The 22023-nt window shown below is 38.7% G+C and overlaps 1 protein-coding gene across 1 annotated transcript; it reads left to right on the top strand.

Annotated features, from left to right (window-relative positions):
• The first annotated feature begins 14744 nt into the window (after nt 1-14744).
• UBQLN2 (ubiquilin 2) lies at nt 14745-18009 on the top strand. Its single transcript, XM_065915829.1, has one exon. The coding sequence runs from the start codon at nt 15013-15015 to the stop codon at nt 16885-16887; it is 1875 nt and encodes a 624-aa protein (XP_065771901.1). The 5' UTR covers nt 14745-15012; the 3' UTR covers nt 16888-18009.
• Nucleotides 18010-22023: the final 4014 nt, after the last annotated feature.

Here is a 22023-nt window from a genome sequence, read left to right as displayed (position 1 = left end):
TTTCCAATGATTGACGCTTTACATCACATGGCCAAAGTATTGGAGCTTCAGTGTGAGCATCAGTCCTTCCAACAGATATTCAAGGTTGACTTCCTTTTGTATTGACTGATTTGATCTCCTTGCAATCCAAGTGACTTTCCAGGGTCTTCTCCAGCACAATAGTTCAAAAACATCAGTTCTTTGGTGCTCAGCTCTTTTTCTAGTCCAACTCTCACTTGCATACATGAAAACTGGAAAAATCATAGTTCGACTATATGGACCTTTGTTGGCAAAGTAATGTCTCTGCTTTTTAATATACTGTCTAAGTTTGTCATAGCTTTCCTTTTGGAAGGCTCCTTGGGGAGCAAGCATCTTTTAATTTCAAGGCTGCAGTCACCATCTTTGCTGCCCAAGAAGATAAAATCTGTCACTGCTTCTACTTTTTCCCCTCCTATTTGCCATGAAGTGATGAGACTGGATGCCATAATCTTAGTTTTATATTGTTGAGTTTTAAGTCAGCTTTTTCACTCTCCTCTTTCACCCTCATCAAGAGGTTCTAACACATATCAATTTTTAAAAGGAGGTAATTAAAAATGAAAATACTGAAGGAATTTTAAAAAGGCTATTGACAGAAATACAAATTACTGTAAAAATGAACTAGAAACTATAAGGAAGAGTCAAGAAAATTTTTAAAATGTATTTGCTGAGATGAAAGCTTAGCTCAAGGCAATGAATAGTAGAAAGAATAATACAGAAGAAAGAATAAGTAACCTGGAAGATAGAATAATAGACATTACTCAGTCAAAACAGCAGACTGAAAGACAAATGAAAAATGACAACAATAGGAGATATACGAGATAATATAAAGTGGACCTATTTATGTATAATAGGGATTCCAGAAGGAGAATAAAGATAAAAGGGGATTGAAAATGTACTTGAAGAAATTACGGCTGAAAATTTCTCAAACTTAAGGAAGGAAACAGTTATCCAGATACAAGAAGCATAGAAGGCCTCAGACAAAATGAAACCAAATGAGTCTACACCAAAATACATCATAATAAAAATGGAAAAAGTTAAAAATAAGGAGAGGATTCTAAAGGCAGCAAGAGAAAAACAAAGAGTTAATTATAAGGGAACTTTCATAAGGCTATCAGCTGATTTCTCTAGAGAAACACAACAGACCAGAAAGGAGTGTCAAAATATACTCAAAGCCTTAGTCCTTTGTCTTAAAAGAGAAAAATCTGCAACCTAGAATACTCTAACCAGAAAGATTGTCATTTAGATTAGATAGATAAATAAAGGATTTCTCAGAAAAGCAGAAACAAAAAGAAAAGAGCAATACTAGGTTATCTCTAAATAGAAAAGAATCAAGAAGATATAAGAAAGAGGAAATCACAATAGGAAAGTAAGTCACTTAAATTAGCCAGTATACAGATTAAAAAAAAAAAAGAAGAAGAAGAAACTATTTGTGAAAACAATAATGAACACAAGGAAAAGAAAGAGGATAAACATGAAGACATAAAATGGGACATCAAAATCATAATATATGGGGAAGAAGGGTAAGGAAAAGTCAAAGAATTTTTCTTTTTTCTTTTTAGAATGTGTTTGAACCTGTATGACTATCAATCGAAAGCAAGCAGATACAGGAAGGTGTTAACATACTTGAAAAACAGGGCAAACACAAAACATACAATAGATTCACAAAACCTACAAAGAAGAGAACACAAGCATAAAATAGAAGTGAAAGCGAAGTTGCTCAGTCGTGTCCAACTCTTTGCGACCCCATGGACTGCAGCCCAGGCTCCTCAATCCATGGAATTTTCCAGGCAAGAGTACTGGAGTGGGTTGCCATTTCCTTCTCCAGGGGATCTTCCCACCTCAGGGATCGAACCCGGGTCTCCCACACTGCAAGCAGACACTTTACCATCTGAGCCAAAAAGGAAATCATTAAACCACAAAAAGGAGATAAAGGAGCAAAGAAGAAACAAAAAATCAACCAGGAAAACAAGGTTTGAAATGTCAATAAATACATATGTGTCAATAGTTACCTTAAGTGTCAATGGACTGAATTCTCCAACCCAAAAAGACATAGAGTGGTAGATAATATGCCAAAAATCACATAATGATTCATCTTCATAAATAACTTTACTCACTTATCAACTGACAATTCAGTTCAGTCTTCCTTCAACTTTGTCCAAGATAAAGAATTGGAAATTACAGACTCGCAAAACAATTTATTACCGAGTGTTTAGAATCATTCACCTTCTCAACATGGATACCAATATATTTCAAATTTCCCCTTTGTAAATAAACTCAAGGTTTTCATCCCCAGAGGTAATTCAATATTGTCAAATCTTAGATGCATGATAGGAATATGCCTTTAATTTATAAAGTGGGAACAGGTAAATTGCAGAAAAGGAAATGCATTTAATAGGGGCATTTCTGGCAGATCAATTTTAGGAAAGAAACTATATGGAAATTGAGTATCTAGAAATTGATTCTCTTTAAACTGCTGTCTTTAATCTCCTACTACTTGAAAAGAATTTTTGTAGCCAAACTCAATTTGAAGCCTTGCCATAGATAATACTGCTACCACTACTATATCTGCTGTCACAACTGATTTTTACCGTTGAAATCAAGTAGAATCCTTTTGGGCTCCTGATCACAAAAGCCTTTTTGTGTCCCCTGTTTCCTTTTTTGTAGAAAATAGGCTTCATTCCACCTCCATGAACTCCCTTGAGTTCCAAAGTGTTGATTCAAACAGATGCTAATCTGGGAAAGGAGAGGATGTAGAGACAAGGGAGAAGCAGTTAAGGAACGATATGCAGTCCTGAGGCAGAGTCTTAGTTTCCCTAAAGAGATATACATAACAGTATACCTGAGATATTTTACAGGTACTGAAACCCCTGCCAGATGGATGAAGTATGCTGCCCACAAGCACACAGACTCCAGACCAGTTGGAATTAGGTTGATGATGCTGACTCCAGAGCTCCTCACAACCAACCAACTAGAAGAATGTCTATGAATTGACTGTGCCCTCCTCTTTGAACCATTACTATAACGCTCCTCACTACCTCCTCCAGATTGGGACACAGTTTTGAGAGCATTAGTTCATTGTTGTCTCCATTTGCCTGGCAAAGCAATAAAGTTATTCTTTTCTACTTCACTTAAAACTGTCTCTGAGATAAACGATACCGGAGTATGGAGGCCAAGTTTTGGCTAAACCATCAAAAATTGACATACTTTTGCAAGAGTTCACCTTAACTGTAGTATCTTTGTTTTATCCTCCAACCATCTACAGGCCACAATCTTTTCCTATAATCATTGCATTCTCCTTGATTTGTACTTGCAAAGTTGTGTTACCAAGTTCAAGCTTGCTCTGCTCACCACACAACAGGCCAATTAACCGAGAAGGGAAGCATTAAAGCAAGAAATAAGACTTTATTCTAAAGGCCAGCCAACCCAGAAGATGTCAGACTAATGTCTCAAAATAACCATCTTGTCTGAGTCTGCATGCCAGGTTCTTTTATAGAACAGAGTGGTGGGTGGTGGGAAGGTGAGGAAGCAAATAAAAACGCCATTAATCTTGCAAATATCTCCTGGAATGGCAATTCTCCGGGATGGATGTGTTAATTTCTCCTTTCCAGTAGCCATTCACAGGTTGACAGGTTCCTGAAAAAAGCCATTTTGGTTTAACATTCAAACAGAGAAAGAGGGTAACAGAGGCAGGCCATTATGTATGGACGATATCCTTTTATGAACAAAAACAACAGAAAACAAAGATTAAAGTAAAACAAACAGATCCAACATGGAGTCATAATTTTCTCTTTCCTGTAACATTTTCAGTAACTGATGGATTTTTGACCGCGACATTAAAATTCACCAATAAATGTCATCTACAGATAGCAGTCTGAAGACTTTAGGCTATTTAAAAGTAAATGCCCACAGTCTTCTTTAAAATTTACTTGTAATTGGAAGGTAATTGCTCTACTTCTGCTTTATTGACTATGCCAAAGCCTGTGACTGTGTGGATCACAACAAACTAGAAAATTCTTCAAGAGGTGGGAATACCAGACCACCTGACCTGCCTCCTGAGAAATCTGTATGCCGGTCAAGAAGCAACAGTTAGAACTGGACATGGAAAACAGACTGGTTCCCAATTGGGAAAGGAGTTCATCAAGGCTGTATATTGTCACCCTGCTTATTTAACTTATATGCAGAGTACATCATGAGAAATGTGGGACTGAATTAGGCACAAGTTGGAATCAAGATTGTCTGGAGAAATATCAATAACCACAGATATGCAGATGATACCACCCTTATGGCAGAAAGTGAAGAACTAAAGTGCCTCTTGACGAAAGCGAAAGAGGAGAGTGAAAAAGTTGACTTAAAACTCAACATTCAGAAAACTAAGATCATGGCATCCGGTCCCATCACTTCATGGCAAATAGATGGTGAAACAGTGACAGATTTTATTTTGGGGGGCTCTAAAATCACGGCAGATGTTTATTGCAGCCATGAAATTAAAAGACACTTGCTCTTTGGAAGAAAAGTAATGACCAACCTAGACAGCATGTTAGAAAGCAGAGACATTTCTTTGTCAACAATAGTCCATCTAGTCAAAGCTATGGTTTTTCCAGTAGTCATGTATGCATGTGAGAGCTGGACAATAAAAGATGCTGACCAACGAAGAATAGATGCCTTTAAACTGTGGTATTGGAAAAGACTCTTGAGAGTCTCTTGGAGCACAATAATTTCAAACCAGTCAATCCTAAAGGAAATCAGTCCTGAATGTTCATTGGAAGGACTGATGCTGAAGCTCAAGCTCCAATACTTTGGCCACCTGATGCAAAGAACTGACTCATTGGAAAAGACCCTAATGCTGGGAAAGATTGAAAGCAGGAGGAGAAGGGGATGACAGAGGATGAGATGGTTGGATGGCATCACAGACTCGATGGACATGAGTTTGAGCAAGCTCAGGAAGTTGGTGATGGACAGGGAAGCCTGGTGTTCTTCCATGGGTTCGCAAAGAGTTGGGCATGACTGGGTGACTGAACTGAACTGATGGCCTCATAATTTTCACAAATATACCCTTATAATTAAAGCAACTTATGGAATTCTAGAGTTCATGTTATCTTGCTGCTCCTTTCTTAAGTTTCAACTAATTAATGCTGAACTTCTCAGTAACCGAGGCATGCTCATTTAACTGCTGAAATGTTAATTTTATTTAGTTGTAATTTAAAACATTAAAATAAATAGATTTTGGAATAAAATGCCCCCCAAAAAAACCCCATGATAGTTAAGTTAAGGAAGAGAACTCAAGAATATGTGCTTTTGGCCAAATGTGTTGAAACAGAGTTAGAATAACGGTTACCAGAGGCTGGCAGATGAGGGGAGATGGGGAGATATTGATCAAAGGGTATGAACTTACAAGTTCCATGGATCTAATTTACACCATGGTGATTATGGTTAATAATGCTGTATTGTATATGTGAAAGTTACTAAGAGAGTAGATCCTAAGTGTTCTCTCCACAAACAAGAAAAGGTAATTGCATGATGAAAAGAAACTAGAATGTATGTGTCCTTGTCTTTAGGGGCTTCCCTGGTGACTCAGTGGTACAAATCTGACTGCCAATGCAGGAGACTCAGGTTTGACCCCTGGGCTGAGAAGATCTCCTGGAGAAGGAAATGGAAACCCACGCCAGTATTCTTGCCTGGGAAATCCCATGGACAGAGGAGTCTGATGTACAGTACATGGGGTGTAAAGAGTCAGAAACAACTGAGAGACTGAACAACAATAGCCTTTCTCTTTGACCAACTTTAGTTCAGTTCAGTCGCTCAGTCATGTCTGACTCTTTGCGACCCCATGAATCGCAGCACCACGCCCAGCCTCCCTGTCCATCACCAACTCCCGGAGTTTACTCAAATTTATGTCCATCGAGTCAGTGATGCGATCCAGCCATCTCATCCTCTGTCATCCCCTTCTCCTCCTGCCCCCAATCCCTCCCAGCATCAGGGTCTTTTCCAATGAGTCAACTCTTCACATGAGATGGCCAAAGTATTGGAGTTTCAGCTTCAACATCAGTCCTTCCAATGAACACCCAGGACTGATCTCCTTTGGGATGGACTGGTTGAATCTCCTTGCAGTCCAAGGGACTCTCAAGAGTCTTCTTCAATACCACAATTCAAAAGCATCAATTCTTCAGTGCTCAGCTTTCTTCACAGTCCAACACTCACATCCATACATGACCACTGGAAAAAACATAGCTTTGACTAGATGGACCATTGTTGGCAGAGTAATATCTGTGACCAACTTAGCCCAAAGCAAACAGATATTGGGGAAAATTTCTGAAGACTCTAATAAGTTTGTGAAGGGTTTCAGGCCCTAACTCTGGTCTATGATTTAATTTGGAAGGATGTTCAAGTAGTTCTACCTACTCATTTCACCTATGAGGAAAAACAGAGAATCTGCTCAGGGGAAGCTTGCCAGAGATAACCCAAATGTTATGCTATGGGTGGAGATGCAGTCCCAAATAGGAATTACTTTGAAATTATAATTCCCTGGAGGGAACAGAAGCCAGGAAGTACATGATCATATGTGTATTAGAAGGAATGAGAAAGTGCATGAAAAAGTTAGTTAACTATGAAAAGGTTAAAGGAACGACCCAAGAAGAAAAAGACAATCCAGTCCTTTTTCATGGGTGGCTTGTGCAGGCCTTTAGGAAATATAGTAACATAGATCTCTTCACTTCCAAAGGTCAGTGCCCTACTGGGACAGCACTTTATTAGTCAATCTTCCCCTGATATTAGGCAAAAACTCCAAAAATTATAGTTTAGCACCCAAACGCCCATGCCCCAATTCCTAAATGTCGCCTTTGGGGTATTCAATAATTGAGACCAAGCTCAGCAGGAAGAGAGAACCCAATGTGAGGAAAGATAGGCTAAGACTAATGAAAAGCTGATAGCTGTTGCTGTCAGCCATACTTTGTGATCTCAGAATAACCTGAGGGAGCCAAGAGCATCCGGCTATCTGTATGGGGGTAAGCCCAACAAGAGGGAATGCTACTAATGCAAGTGAATAGGCCACTTGGTCTGAGATTGCCAGAAAGAACTCCCCAGGCTATGCCCAGCCTGCAAACAAATAGGTTGTTGCAAGAGGCCTTGCCCTCACCCCTGAGATGGCCATGCTGGACTACTGAGGCTGCCCAGGGATTCTGGCAGCTTCCCGTAACAAGATGTCTATTTCCATCAAGGAGTTCTGGGTAATCTTTGATGTAGCAAGTGAAAAAATTGATTTTTTAATTGATACGGAACCTGCTTACCCTGACTTAATTTCTCACGCTGGACCTTTCTTCTCCAAAAGCTGTACTGTGACTGGCGTCAATGGAAAGCCTCACACCCATCATTTTACTTGCCCTCTCACTTGCCAATTTGAGCAGAGGTTGATTTCACATGCATTTTTAGCCATACCTGAGTAACCCACCCTACTACTGGGGAGAGACCTTCTGAGATCCCTCAGGGCCATACTCTGGTTAGGAGGCTCTAAGCAAGCCCCTCATCTTGACTCTGACTAAAACAGACCAGCTGGAAAAGCAAGGTCTTATTCCTAGCCATATTCTACAAGCAGTGAACCTTTCAGTATGGGACAAAGAAATCCCTGTAAAGGCCATAAATGCCCAAACTGTAAGAATTAGTCTTAGCCAAAGAATGCTTAACCTAAGAGGAGACAATATCCTATAAATTTGGAAGTGAAAAAGGGTTTACAACCCCTCATAGATAAATTCTTAAGGCATGGCCTCTTAGTGCCCTGCCAGTCTCCATGCAATTCTCTTATTCTGCCAGTTGTTAAGCCAAATGGATTACTTAGGATGGTTCAAGACCTTAGAGCAGTGAATGCAGTGGTCCCTATACATTCCCTCATGGCCAATCCTTATAGCATATTAACCCAAATCCCTGAGGATGCTAAATGATTTACTCTACTCAACCTCAAGGGTGTCTTCTTTTGCATCCAACTTCATTTCTTATCACAATGTCTGTTTGCTTTCAAGTGGACTAACCCCAACTTAAGCCAAATGCAACAATATACCTGGACAGTATTGCCTCAGATCTTTTGGGACAGCCCCACACTTGTTAACCCAGGCCCTAGGAAAGGAACAAAGTGAAATACACCTAAAAGAAAGAGCTATTCTACAGTCTACAGATGATATTTCAATATTTAGTCCCTCCATAGAGACCTCAGATCAAAATACCTTTGAAGTACTTAATTTCCTTGGGACTCAGGGTTACAGAGCCTCTCAGCCAGAGGCACAAATCTCAAGGCAGTGAGTTAAATATCTGGGATATATTATAAACCCTGGAAGTAAACAGTTATCTCCAAATAGAAAACACGCTATGTTAGACCCAAGCAACCCAAATACAAGCATCTCCATACCTTTTGGACATGTTAGGATTTTGTAGAAATTAAACCTAGGCCAAGTCCAGAAAGCTATACAAGAATATGGCAAGAGAATACAGCCTGCTCTAGATGACAGTCCCAGTTAAAAACCCTGGAGACTAGGTATTTTTAAAGACCTGGTGGAAAGCTACTCCCAAAATAGAAAGGTCCTTACTATGTCCTGTTGAGCACCCCTATAGAAGTTAAACTCCAAGGAGTCACTAGCTGGGTTCTTCTGCCCAGGATTAAACCTGTCTCCACTGATATGTTACAGGAACCTGAAGTTCCACATTCCAGCCATTTCTGTGAGTCCATCCCTTCCTCTGAGTCTCTACAGGACACGGAAGTCACAGGACAGCCTGAAAATTCCCAGCTGAGTCACTACAAGACCTGAAGCTCCTATTAAAAAAGACAAAAGGGGGGAAAAAAAACACCTTCTTAGACCCTAGGCTAAGTACCCATAGCTACTATTTTCCTTTTGCTTACAAGTACTTTAATTAACTTACAGAATAATTGACATGCTCTGGTGCATGCATACTAACTCACTTCAGTCATGTCTGACTCTGCGACCATATGGACTGTAGCCCACCAGGCTCCTCTGTCAATGAGATTCTCCAGTCAAGAATACTGGAGTGGGTTGCTATGCCCTCCTCCAGGGAATATTCCCAACCCAGGGATCAAATCCGCGTCTCTTATGTCTCCTGTGTTGGCAGCCTGGTTCTTTACCACTAGTGCCTCCTGCGATGCCCATGCTCTGGTAGATTTAGATAACTACTGTCTTCTTTGCTCTCACCCTTTCTCTTTGAATTCACTGAACTTCTCTGCTCATGCTAGGTGATTTAAATATGAACATGATTGATGTTACTATGAATCTATTAATTGCCTTAGCTTTTCTATGCAGACTTCCTTTAGTCACAGGATGGGTAGACAACTCTCTGGTTTGCATTGCACAAACTCTTGCTTCCACCACTTGGTTGACAGAATGCTGGATTTGTTACCCCGAGGTAAGACCATTATGGCTCATAGCGACCCCATTTTCCATCCCATAAGGAATTTTAAACAAGTTCCTAATGGAAAATGGTTTTCTACCAAGAACCCAAGGCTCAGGAACAGTAATGTAGCGTCAGAATTGTTCATTTTCCTACTGAAGAAAACTCTAATGTCTCTTGCCTAACCCTCTCCTTGGCAACAGAAGGAGGATATGAAGTCAAATTGGAAGGATGAAGAATTGGCATTTAAACATCCTAGAGTGTAATAATGGCCCCTCATAAACAAGAATTATAGTTACCTATTTGTGCTCAAACTCTAACTTGCTACCCAATGAAAGAAGGATCCACATTTAAGGAACAGTTATCAGGACGGACATGGGTGGAAAGTTTTCAGTATGTGGTTGAAGAACACTTTCATAACTATAGCATTGAATGGCTAGATTTTAAAACCTCGGGTGAGTTAGTCTGTTTTGCTCCACTAGGATACATGTTCATATGTCAGATAGATGAGAAACCATGGCAAATAATTGCCTATGCAATAACTCCACTCCCACACAGTGTATGCTGGGAAACTTGATTACTTTTTTCTTAATCCACTCCTTAAATGAATCCAAGCACTGGGCAAGTTCAATAAAACTGTTTACTCAATTAACCTGGTGGCATCCCAGACAGAGGTGTTTATTTCTTTGGGTACATCTTGTTACAATGGTAGGGGGTAGCTGCCCACCAACATGTTCTTCAAAACGTATCTCTCACTCTTACTGCTATAACTAATACTGCTAATATTCTTACTAATTTAGAGAAGTCTGTAGATTGTCTGGTCAAGGTGACAGTTGACAACCATCTGGCCCTGGATTATCTGTTGGCAGAACAGGGAGGAGTATGTACGATTGCCAACACTTCTTGTTGCACATACCTTAACACCTCTTTCTAGGTAGAGACGGACACTGAGAAAATTCAACAAACCACCTGGCTTCAACAATTAACCATCAATCCTCGCAATTCAGTATGGGCTAGGAAATTGAAAACTGGTTCTCTAACTTGTTCTCCTGGATCCCATAAGGTATTAAAAACTTTCTTATGGGAGGTTTCCATTTTCTTATAACCTTCCTTTTCTCAGCCATATTGCTTTATGTTATATTTTGCCTAGTGCTTTCTTGTCTTCCATACTATTGCAAATCTTCAACTAATACTTTTCAGTCCAAGAAAGAGGTCTGAGACAAATAGGTTCAGACGTTACATTTTAGAAATAGAGAAATACACTAAGTTTTAAGCCTGAGATTAACAAAGATATGCTGACCTTGTATAACCAGATTCCTACCCTTGCTTGAGCCTCTGGTTATAATAGTTTTTAACCAGTCTTCAGCCCCAGCTTCTCTAATCTAATTATTTAGTTTGTTTTCTCTAGGACATCACAAGACAATGGTGATGCAGGGACTCCAGCAACTCCCCACAGCAGATCCTGCTGAAATAACAATAGAAATCACTTTGGGGCCAATTTAAAGAGACAGGGTGAGAGCTCTGTGACCCCAGCTAGGTAGGATCTATGAGTCCCTGGCCAGTCTGAAGAAGCTACAGAAGATAGACTTTCACTCTTCATCTTCCCAATAAATATTTCATGGCATCTATGTCTCTCAAGGGGGATTTGAGGCAAGAAGTAGCTGCCCCTACACCAGGGTAAAGTGATTGGAGATTCATTCCCTGTGAACCAAAACTCCAAAATATCAGTAGCAGGACAATTTAGAGAGGAGGCTGGACCTTGCCCAGATAGAAGATAAGAGACCACATATTTCTCATTCTTCAAGTCATGAGATCTCACTGACTATACATTCACTGAAAAGCTTCTTGGAGTTCAAAAGAGGAGTGATGTCAAGCTACTTATAGGCTTCTTTGGTGGAATCCATCTTGTATAAGCAATGCATGTGCACACATGGGAGGATCCCGAGGTATACCAAATATGGACTTTGAACCAGGCAAATCAAAATCAGTGGCCAAAGGTAACCCAGAAGAAATGCCCCATAAAAACTATCCACACCATCATGAAAGACTCTGCAATTCTTTCTCTCTTGGAGTCTGCCTGTGTGTCTATACACATGTACTGTATTCTTTTTTCCGTCTACCTAAGCACTTTAGTTTCACTACTTTCTGTCCTTGTGGAAATTCTTTTTAGCAATTCCAAAGAGCCAGGACCTTGTCACTGACGACTGGTCCAGTGGCTAGGGATTCTGTGCTCTCACTACTGTAACCCAATATCAGTCTCCATCTGAGAACCAAAGACTCACTTCAAGCCGTTCAACCACCTGAGATCTATCTGATAATGCTGCAATGGTAATCATTTTTCATTATATACGTATATCAAATCAATGAGTTGTACACTTTAAATTTACATATTGTTATATATCAATTATATCTCAATGAATCTGAGGTGCAGGGAGAAAACAATGACCAAAATAACACTAAATCTGTATCTACTGAGCCCAAACTGTGGTCCATCTCCATCTCCTATGGGGAGAATCTCTTTGACTAAGTCTTTCAACTTCTCAGATACTACCCTCTATGGAAGAACTCAGGATGATTGATATTTAGCTATTTATCATTATTTCTGCTCTCTAATAAAAGTTTACAGTAGGAAAAAAAAAAGAAATATGCTTTTAAGAGCATTCAAGAAGAGAGTATGTTTCTGCTCCTATTTTTTGCTCCTATGTTTTGCTATATTCTTTGGTGAGAGACTTCTAAGAGAATCACTTAATTATAGTAGTTTATCTATTTAACTTGTTCTTCAAAGAACTTCTTAGATTTTCTTAACACATTTTATTTTTTGAGTTTATTAATTCATTAATGTTTGATTTTATCACTTTGTAACCATCACCCTGCTACTCTCTTTTCTTTTTTGTTGTTCTCTCTATTTGAATATCTAATTATTTTCTTTCTATTCTTTGGTAGTTAAGATCTTTGAGTGTATCTTTGAGCTCATTTACATAGTACCCAGTAAATCAAATACCATTAAACTGAAGCTTGATAAGAATGCATATTCCTGAGCGCCATTTATATTTTGGTAGGTTTGAAGTGGGGCCTAGAAATCTGTATTTTTTAATGAGATTCTCAGATCACATATAGGGAAATCTCATCATATTAGGAACATTTATGTTCTCATTACTATTATTTTATTACTATTATTTTCCTAGATTCACTCTAAGAACTTTCACTTGTACTTTGTCCCAAAAGTGTTTAATTCTGTTTTAATTTTCAAGTGGTTGAGTTTTTCATTCACACTTTCATTAATGTCTAGTTTTAGTCTACTGAGATCAAAGAAGATGACCTGTGATATTTGCTTATTTTTTTCTTTTTTTTTTTGAAAATTAAAAATCTAAAAAACACAACAGTTTAATAAAAAAAAAATCCCTATCACCTAGAATTAACTCTTGCTTTTTTGCCATATTTGCTTTTATATAAAAGAGGAAATACATTTTTAGAGATTTAATTAAATTTCCTTTTAATTACTGTTCTGTGTCCTATTTGATTCCCTCTTCCTCATGGGTACAAATTTATGGTATGAATCAGAAATTGGTTCATAGAATGGTATGAATCATTCTAGTATATTTTCAATAGCTTCATATATATATATATAGAGAGAGAGTGTTGTGCTATTTAATTAGGTTTTTGAGATCTACATATATGAATTTTTTTAGATCTAGTTCATTCCTTTTATCTTCTGTATTCCAATATTAATCACACTATATTAATACATTCCCCTCTTGACAGACATCACATACCTATTTTTTTTTTCTTGAGGGTTACTAAAGTATTTGTGGCCTAATGCTTCAAATGCTATTAAATGCTGGCAGAAACCTCGGGGAAAAGTACTTTTTTGCATGGTATAAACCAGAATTAGAAATTTATACATAAATTTGAAGTTATTTGTTCTATTATTCACGTGCTAGATCTTTATTTCTTCTACTTAATCTGTAATTAAGTTAGATAAATATGTTAATAGCTGCCACTACTATTGTTTGCCTGTCAATTTCTACTTATAACTTCCCACCAAAATAACTTCTCACTTTTAAAAATTGCAAAGGCAGAGCATACTTATAAAAGCCGTCAGAAAATTAATACTTTAATTTTTAAAAAGGAAAAATTATTCATAATTTCAGTACCAAGTAATAACCACCATTAGCATACTGGTGTATAGTGTTTCAGGGTTCTTTTTACACATTCACCATCTTTAAAGACAGTTTACACATACTAACTGCTTAGAAATAGTTTTAAAATAAAAATATACTTGCTATATTTTTTGGTATCGAGACATAATGATTCTAACTGTACAGAAATATAAATATAAAGCTGTCAGTGAAAATACTATGTACTTTCCCTGTAACTCTTTATTTCATGTACACTTTGTATCATACAAATAACAAATAACCACCTATTTTTTAAACAGTGCATATTTGTATGGTAATATAATATCTCTGCCCAATCCTGTGTAAAGATATACTGATTATCTTTTAAAATAATTTTTTGAATGCTGTAATGCATGTACATTTTTTTACATATGTATTTTTGCATCCTTATCCAATTATTTTCATAGGTGAGGTCTCTAAATGAGGCACTTTCAAATAAAGGTGGAAATATTTAAAATATTGACATATATGTTAAAATTGCCTTAAAACAACCTACACTTCAAAATTAACATAAGAGGACATTTTCTCAGTTCTCTCTCTCTCCTGAAGATAAGGCTTATTATTATTTTTCATCTTTTCCAATATAAGACAGAAGAAGAATATCATTGTTTTCATTTGAATTTCTTTGACTGCCAGTGAGCTTAATCATTTTTTTATATGCCCATTGGCCATTTGCATTTCTTTTGTAAAATGCAGGCTCCTGTCCAGTCCTCTTCCCTTCTAAGGGTGGTATTCACCTTTCCCTTTCTGCTTTGTCAGTGTTATTTATTTTTCATTTTTGATCTTTTAATTGGGTTCGGTTCGATTCAGGCTTTCACCTGTTCACCTTACTGCCTAGTGGAATATATGTATATATATATTTTTTCATTAGCTTTTAATGTCCTTTATAGAAGCTGGCTTCCCTTCCTCTGTCTTTCCCTCTCTTTTCGCTTGTCTGCTGTTGTCCTTTCGTTTCTTTCTCTCTGTATCTGTCTCTCTCTGTTTCTCTCCCTCATTTTCTTTTTTTACTACATAAGTTTTTAATTTTGACCAAGTTGCATCTATCATTCTGGGCCTGGCGCCGCCTCAGTTGGGGGGTGGGGGAGCGGGGAGGAGAGAGCGGAGCTGGAGGAGGGGAAGGGGCGGGGAGGAGCGGGCGGAGCAGTTGCAGAAGCTGCTGGGAGAGCGCGCGGTGGGATCACACGGCGGCCCGGCGGCGACGGCGGCGGCGGCGGCCCAGAGACCGGAGCGCCAAGACCGCGGCTCGCGGCCTACACGGAGCCTTCTTTTCACCGGAGGACCAGGGATCTGCAGTCTTCAACACAGAGGTACCGTGCTCCGCGCTCCCCGCCCGGTCCGGCCCAACCTGCAGTGGCAGTGCCTCCTTCCTTCTTTCCTCTCTTTCTCTCGCCTGCCGGCGCCTTCCCTGACTGCCTGCGTCACCGCGGCCGCCATGGCTGAGAACGGCGAGAGCAGCGGCCCCCCGCGCCCCTCCCGCGGCTCTGCTGCGGCCCAAGGCCCAGCCGCTACCCAGGCCGAGCCCAAAATCATCAAAGTCACTGTGAAGACCCCCAAAGAGAAAGAGGAGTTCGCAGTGCCCGAGAACAGCTCAGTCCAGCAGTTTAAGGAAGCGATTTCGAAACGCTTCAAATCCCAAACGGATCAGTTAGTGCTGATTTTTGCCGGAAAAATCTTAAAAGATCAAGATACCTTGATCCAACATGGCATCCATGATGGACTGACTGTTCACCTTGTCATCAAAAGCCAGAACCGACCTCAGGGCCAGTCCACACAGCCTAGTAATGCCGCGGGAACTAATACTACCACCGCGTCGACTCCCAGGAGTAACTCCACACCTATTTCCACAAATAGCAACCCGTTTGGGTTGGGGAGCCGTGGAGGACTTGCAGGCCTTAGCAGCCTCGGCTTGAGCTCGACTAACTTCTCTGAGCTCCAGAACCAAATGCAGCAGCAGCTTCTATCCAGCCCTGAGATGATGATCCAAATCATGGAAAATCCCTTTGTTCAGAGCATGCTTTCAAATCCTGATCTGATGAGGCAGCTCATTATGGCCAATCCACAGATGCAGCAGTTGATTCAAAGAAACCCAGAAATCAGTCACCTGCTAAACAACCCAGATATAATGAGGCAGACCCTCGAAATCGCCAGGAATCCAGCTATGATGCAGGAAATGATGAGAAATCAAGACCTGGCTCTCAGCAATCTTGAAAGCATCCCAGGTGGCTACAATGCTTTACGGCGCATGTACACTGACATTCAAGAACCCATGCTGAATGCCGCACAAGAGCAGTTTGGGGGTAATCCATTTGCCTCGGTGGGGAGCAGTTCCTCCTCTGGGGAAGGTACACAACCTTCCCGCACAGAAAATCGTGATCCACTACCCAATCCATGGGCGCCACCACCGGCTACCCAGAGTTCTGCGACCACTAGCACAACAACTAGCAGTGGCAGTGGATCTGGCAGTAGCTCCAGCAGTGCTACCGGAAACACAGTGGCTGCAGCCAATTATGTCGCCAGTATCTTCAGCACCCCAGGAATGCAGAGCTTGCTGCAACAGATAACTGAAAACCCCCAGCTGATCCAGAATATGCTGTCTGCACCATATATGAGAAGCATGATGCAGTCTCTGAGCCAGAATCCAGATTTGGCTGCACAGATGATGCTGAATAGCCCGGTGTTTACTACAAATCCTCAGCTGCAGGAGCAGATGCGTCCACAGCTCCCTGCTTTCCTGCAGCAGATGCAGAATCCAGACACGCTTTCGGCCATGTCAAACCCAAGAGCAATGCAGGCTTTAATGCAGATCCAGCAGGGGCTACAGACATTAGCCACTGAAGCTCCTGGCCTCATTCCAAGCTTCACTCCAGGTGTGGGGGTGGGGGTGCTGGGAACGGCTATAGGCCCTGTAGGCCCAGTCACACCCTTAGGCCCCATTGGCCCCATAGTCCCGTTTACTCCCATAGGCCCCATTGGACCCATAGGACCCACTGGCCCTGCAGGTCCCCCTGGCTCCACTGGCACAGGCGCCCCCCCTGGGCCTACTGTGTCTAGCTCTGCACCCAGTGAAACCACGAGCCCAATATCGGAATCTGGACCCAACCAGCAGTTCATTCAGCAAATGGTGCAGGCTCTGGCTGGTGCAAATCCTCCGCAGCTGCCAAATCCAGAAGTCAGATTTCAACAACAACTGGAACAGCTCAACGCAATGGGCTTCTTAAACCGGGAAGCAAACTTGCAGGCTCTAATAGCAACAGGAGGCGACATCAATGCAGCCATTGAGAGGCTGCTGGGCTCCCAGCCATCGTAATTACATTTCTGTACCTTGAAAAAAATGTATCTTATTTTTGATAATGGCTCTTAAATCTTTAAACACACACAAAATTGTGCTTTACTTTCAGTTTGATTCTTTCAACTCTGTCTAGTTATAAAGTTAATATGCATTTTAAGGTGGAGTCCTTTCCTCCCTCTTTGTTTCCTCCCTCCCTCTTTCCTTCCTTCCCTCCCTTCCTCTGTTTTGAATGATGAGAATCAATGCTGTTTTACTCAAAGGTGTTGCATGCAAACACTTCTTTACTCTACATTTATTGTGATTTTTGGAAACAGATATCAACCTTTACAGTTGGGTGAACAAGTTTTGTCCTACAGATGTCCAATTTATTTGCATTTTAAACATTAGCCTATGATAGTAATTTAATGTAGACTGAAAATATTAAAAACAGAAACAGATTAATTGAAGCTCTCTAATTTGTGGTACAATATTGCTTATTGTGACTTTGGCATGTATTTTTGCTAGCAAAATGCTGTAAGATTTATACTATTTGATCTTTTTTGATATATTTATACACAGTACAGTAAGCACAATTGGGACTGTACATCTCGATAAATTGCAGCAGAATCTCTGAGCAGATATGTATAACCAAAATGAGAAAGAATATAAGAAATATTTCTGGAGCTCGGTATATCTCACAATTTTGTAGAATCTTACAGCATCTTTGATAAACTTCTCAGTGAAAATGTTGATTAGGTAAGTTCAGTTAAAATATAGTAGAAATGTTTATCCTGGTATCTCTAAGTATACATTTAATTGTACAGAAAACAGTGTGATGTGTCAACATTTGCAAATTGATTGTATATGATCTTAATCTTAGTGCAGCCTGAAGGATCAGTATAGTAATGCCAGGAAAGTGCTTTTTTTAAGATTTCCTTCTCAGCTTCTCCCATAAAGAGATCCTAATACGCATTTTGATTTGTAATTGGAAATGTAACTTTCACTGAAAGTGTCATGTGATGTTTGCATTACTTTTAACTGCTGTGTATAAAGAAAACTGTATCTTTTGACTCCATCAGTTATTTCTCTTGTGCACAGGGAAAATGCATTAAAAATGACTAAAAAAATAAAAAATGAATAAATTTTTTTCTTTTTGCCTTCTGTCCATAGGATCATGTTTGGAAGGATTGCACCACCCTAGGATTATATAAATCTTGTCCTGTATTTCTCTAATTTTAATGGTTTAGTTTTTTATTTAAAAAGTACCTTTGCCCTGTCTGGAATTATTTTGGTGTACAGATTTAGGTATTTTACCATTTTTCCATCAAGTTTAGACAGTTGTTACTTAGTATTTATTTCATTGTCCACATTCCCCCTCCATTTGAAATGTCACACACACACACACACACACACACACACACACACACACACTTTATTCTGTTTGAATTCTTTTTAATACCACTGAACATTGTAGCCCCAGTACACCAGCCCGTAGTTATTGAGTTAGAAATATAATTTTGTATCTCTTTAGGGCACATCCTCCTTTTGATCTCTTTTATTTTTCATAATTTTCTACTGATTCCAACATGTTTATTTTACCAGATGAACTAGATAACCACCCCACTCCCCCAGTAAATTGGTAATTTGGTTAGGATTGTCTTAAATTGATAAGATAGTGAGAAGTACAGAATTACAATGCTTTCCATAAACATGATATATTGCCTCATTAAAAAAAAAGCTTTACATCCTTCAAGAGTTTTATTTATTTAAGCCCCATATAATTTGTAATAAATTTATTCCTAGTAATACAGATATATAGGAAACAATTCTCCAATTGGGAGTTCTTAGTGTGTTACCCATGTTGTGCATTTTTTCTATATAAGGGAAGAATGTATTTTCACAGATTAGTTTTAAGTTGACAGTTTACTGAAATCTACTAAATCAAAGGTTTTCAGTTGATCCTTTTGAGTGTTTCCTAGTAATCAATCATACCAATGGTAAAGTTATAATGATAGATTATTTTCAAAATTTATAACATAGATTCTAACAGCGTGGGTTAAATAATTCCTGCTAAAGAAAAAATTAGTGGCAGTAACATTCTTATTTCTCATTTTAACCAGACTATGTTTGCTGCAGCAATTCTAAATTATATTTTTGAAAAGCCATTTCTCTGGGACATGATCTAATAAGTTTGCAAAATGCTATATACTGTAGCCCCTCTTGGACAGTAATTATGTAGTAAATTTTGACTAGTATTATTTTCTTAAAAGGAGTATGTTCTTCAGTTTAAAAGAGTAAAAACTATTTAAACTTTTACTTAACTCAACATTGCCTAAACTTACTTGAATAAAGAACTACTTTTCCCCTTTTAAACACAATAACATTTGGCATATCAATATTGCTTAGAACACCAACTTAGGAAATGGTGTTTTATTATTTCACTGTTGTATGAAGCTGTGTGTTTATGGTAATTATAATAACAAATTCTTCCACAGTGAATTTAAGAATTTTTATGACATGAGTGATTTTGTACATCAAATCATATCAGTACAAAAATAAGCCAGTAACATAGAAAATAGCAATAAATCAATAGTCATAGGGAAAAGTGGATGGATGTTTTCTGAGGCCTGGCTCAGACAATTTAGCAGGTAAAATTCTTTCAGACATTGAAGGAATTACTCTTGCCAAATGTTTCTCTGCCTTTTAGTACGTTTTGTTTTCTCCCTGAAAAAGTCCACGTCTTTAATTTACTAATGCTATTTTTGTTGTATTTTTGCTTTCCATAAATTATGAATTAATAGTAAATACAGAAACCCCCCCCCAAAAAAAAAAACAGAGCCTATAAAATGAACTTGTAAGATAATAAGAGGAAATTACATCATGTAAGAGATGGAGGAAGAACAGTATAAAAATTTTTTTAAAAGAGGGAGTAGAGCTACAAATAAGAATTAAGCTTGTTAATTTGATTTGTAATTGGAAATGTAACTTTCACTGAAAGTGTCATGTGATATTTGCATTACTTTTAACTGCTGTGTATAAAGAAAACTGTATCTTTTGACTCCATCAGTTATTTCTCTTGTGCACAGGGAAAATGCATTAAAAATGACTAAATGAATGACTAAATGACTAAAATGAATTAAGCTTGTTGATTCTTATTTGTAGCTCTACTCCCTCTTTTAAAAAAATTTTTATACTGTTCTTCCTCCATCTCTTACATGATGTAATTTCCTCTTATTATCTTACAAGTTCATTTTATAGGCTCTGTTTTTTTTTTTTGGGGGGGGGGTTTTCTACTCCCTCTTTTAAAAAATTTTTTATACTGTTCTTCCTCCATCTCTTACATGATGTAATTTCTTCTTATTATCTTACAAGTTCATTTTATAGGCTCTGTTTTTTTTTGGGGGGGGTGGTTTCTGTATTTACTATTAATTCATAATTTATCCATGTATTCTTCATTGACTAAGAAGGGTATATCCTAACCTGCTGTCTGTCCCTCCAATAAGAGTGGGGTAATTATCTTATGCTTTCATTATTTAAGTGGTTGTCACCCCCTCCCTAAGCTTACACTGGATGGCAAAATGGTGTAAGTTTATAGTACTGACTTGGTGATCCAGCAGGATGAAGTGGGGAGGGAGCTAGGCTCAGGGGCAATCCCAGCAGGAGAGGTTCACCTTAAGATCGCATTCCTCATTTGTTCTTTTGGCCTCTACTTCAGGTGTGTGATGCCATGTATAGTCACCACTTGTGTGTGGCCAGTTGGGGATGGGGTCAGGGAATGGATATACAACATTGAAAGAAGTCCTGCTGGTTTATTAATGAGGACTCACATCAGGTTGAGACCATCTTGTTTAATGATATACCATGGTCAGAGACGCTGAATTTGCCTTCTGAGAAGAGGCAACCTGCTCCAAAATCTCTTCATGTACAATGTCAAAATAGCAACAAAAGGAGTAATTCCTGTCAGAGCTTAGCCCAAGGATTGGGGTTAGGGTACTAGGAGAGCCCTTTGGCCTGTGTTTCATGTCCACAAGAATACCTCAAATTCAGAATTTTAACATTATTCTCAAATGAATTTATTATTCTAACCATACAACTAAGACTGACCTGATAGAAAATGTTCATAATACAGCTTAATTTAGTAAATATAAACTTAAAACTATGTGGCAATTTTTATATTCCCAACTTGGCATTATTTTATTAAAGAATGCATTGGGAGACATAGATAAAGGAAGTTACTCAGGCTTGCCTCAATTGATGAGTGATTCCCATTCCAATTTTTTCACTGCCTGCCCCCCACCTTCAATCCTTGCTCCTTTAAACTAGATTGTATTAGTGGTTTTCTGCCATGATTTTCTTGATTTGTAAATATATTACAGAACTTCAGATGGGTGATATCTTTCAATATGGCCCCATCAGCATCATGTCTTAAAGAAATTTCCTTGAGAATTCTAATGCCCTTGTTGTTTGTACAGGTTTTGCTCAATTTTTTTTAATTTTTTCATTTATTTTTATTAGTTGGAGGCTAATTACTTTACAATATTGTAGTGGTTTTTGTCATACGTTGACATGAATCAGCCATGTTGCCTGTGGTAATTTCTATTGATTTGTGGGAGGGGGGCAAGAATTGGGGACCTGTTCCATTGCTACCATCTTCCCAGAAGTCTGTTAGGAAACTTAGGGGAAAAACAATGTTCTAAAAATAGAAAGGAGAAAAATGATTTGGCAGACATCAGACTGAAGCCACCTTAAAGAACAATATTGTCAGGTGGTGTACTTTCTTACCAAGGCTTTGAACATTTTGATATTAATTACCATTGGCAAAAGTTAATGCTAAACCAACACCTCCAAAGTTTGAGTAAGCCACTCTCAAATAAGGAATTGTTTGTCCTGATGTACAAAGAAAACATTATTCATCAGATGGATATATATTGACTCATATAGCTTCAGCTATACTGAGATATCTATGCACAGATTTGGATTCCCTAAACACTTCCAAAATTCAGCTTCAGAACTTCTTAGCCCAATGTGAGGATTAGCGAGTTTAAGGTAATTTCAGGGAAAATGTTGTGTAATTTATTATTAAAAAAATTGTTGATGTGCTTGATTACTCAACTTCAGCATGGATTTCATAAGATTGTTTCTATTAGATTAGAAGGACAATAATAGCTAATATAT

This window comes from Muntiacus reevesi, chromosome X (assembly GCF_963930625.1).
Source record: "Muntiacus reevesi chromosome X, mMunRee1.1, whole genome shotgun sequence".
NCBI lineage: Eukaryota > Metazoa > Chordata > Mammalia > Artiodactyla > Cervidae > Muntiacus > Muntiacus reevesi.
The sequence above is the reverse complement of the archived record's forward strand: the minus strand, read 5'-3'. Positions and strand labels throughout refer to the sequence as shown.

What these genes read in the sequence shown, in the direction of transcription:
- UBQLN2 (XM_065915829.1), top strand. Translation starts at nt 15,013, where the DNA reads ATGGCTGAGAACGGCGAGAGCAGCGGCCCCCCGCGCCCCTCCCGCGGC.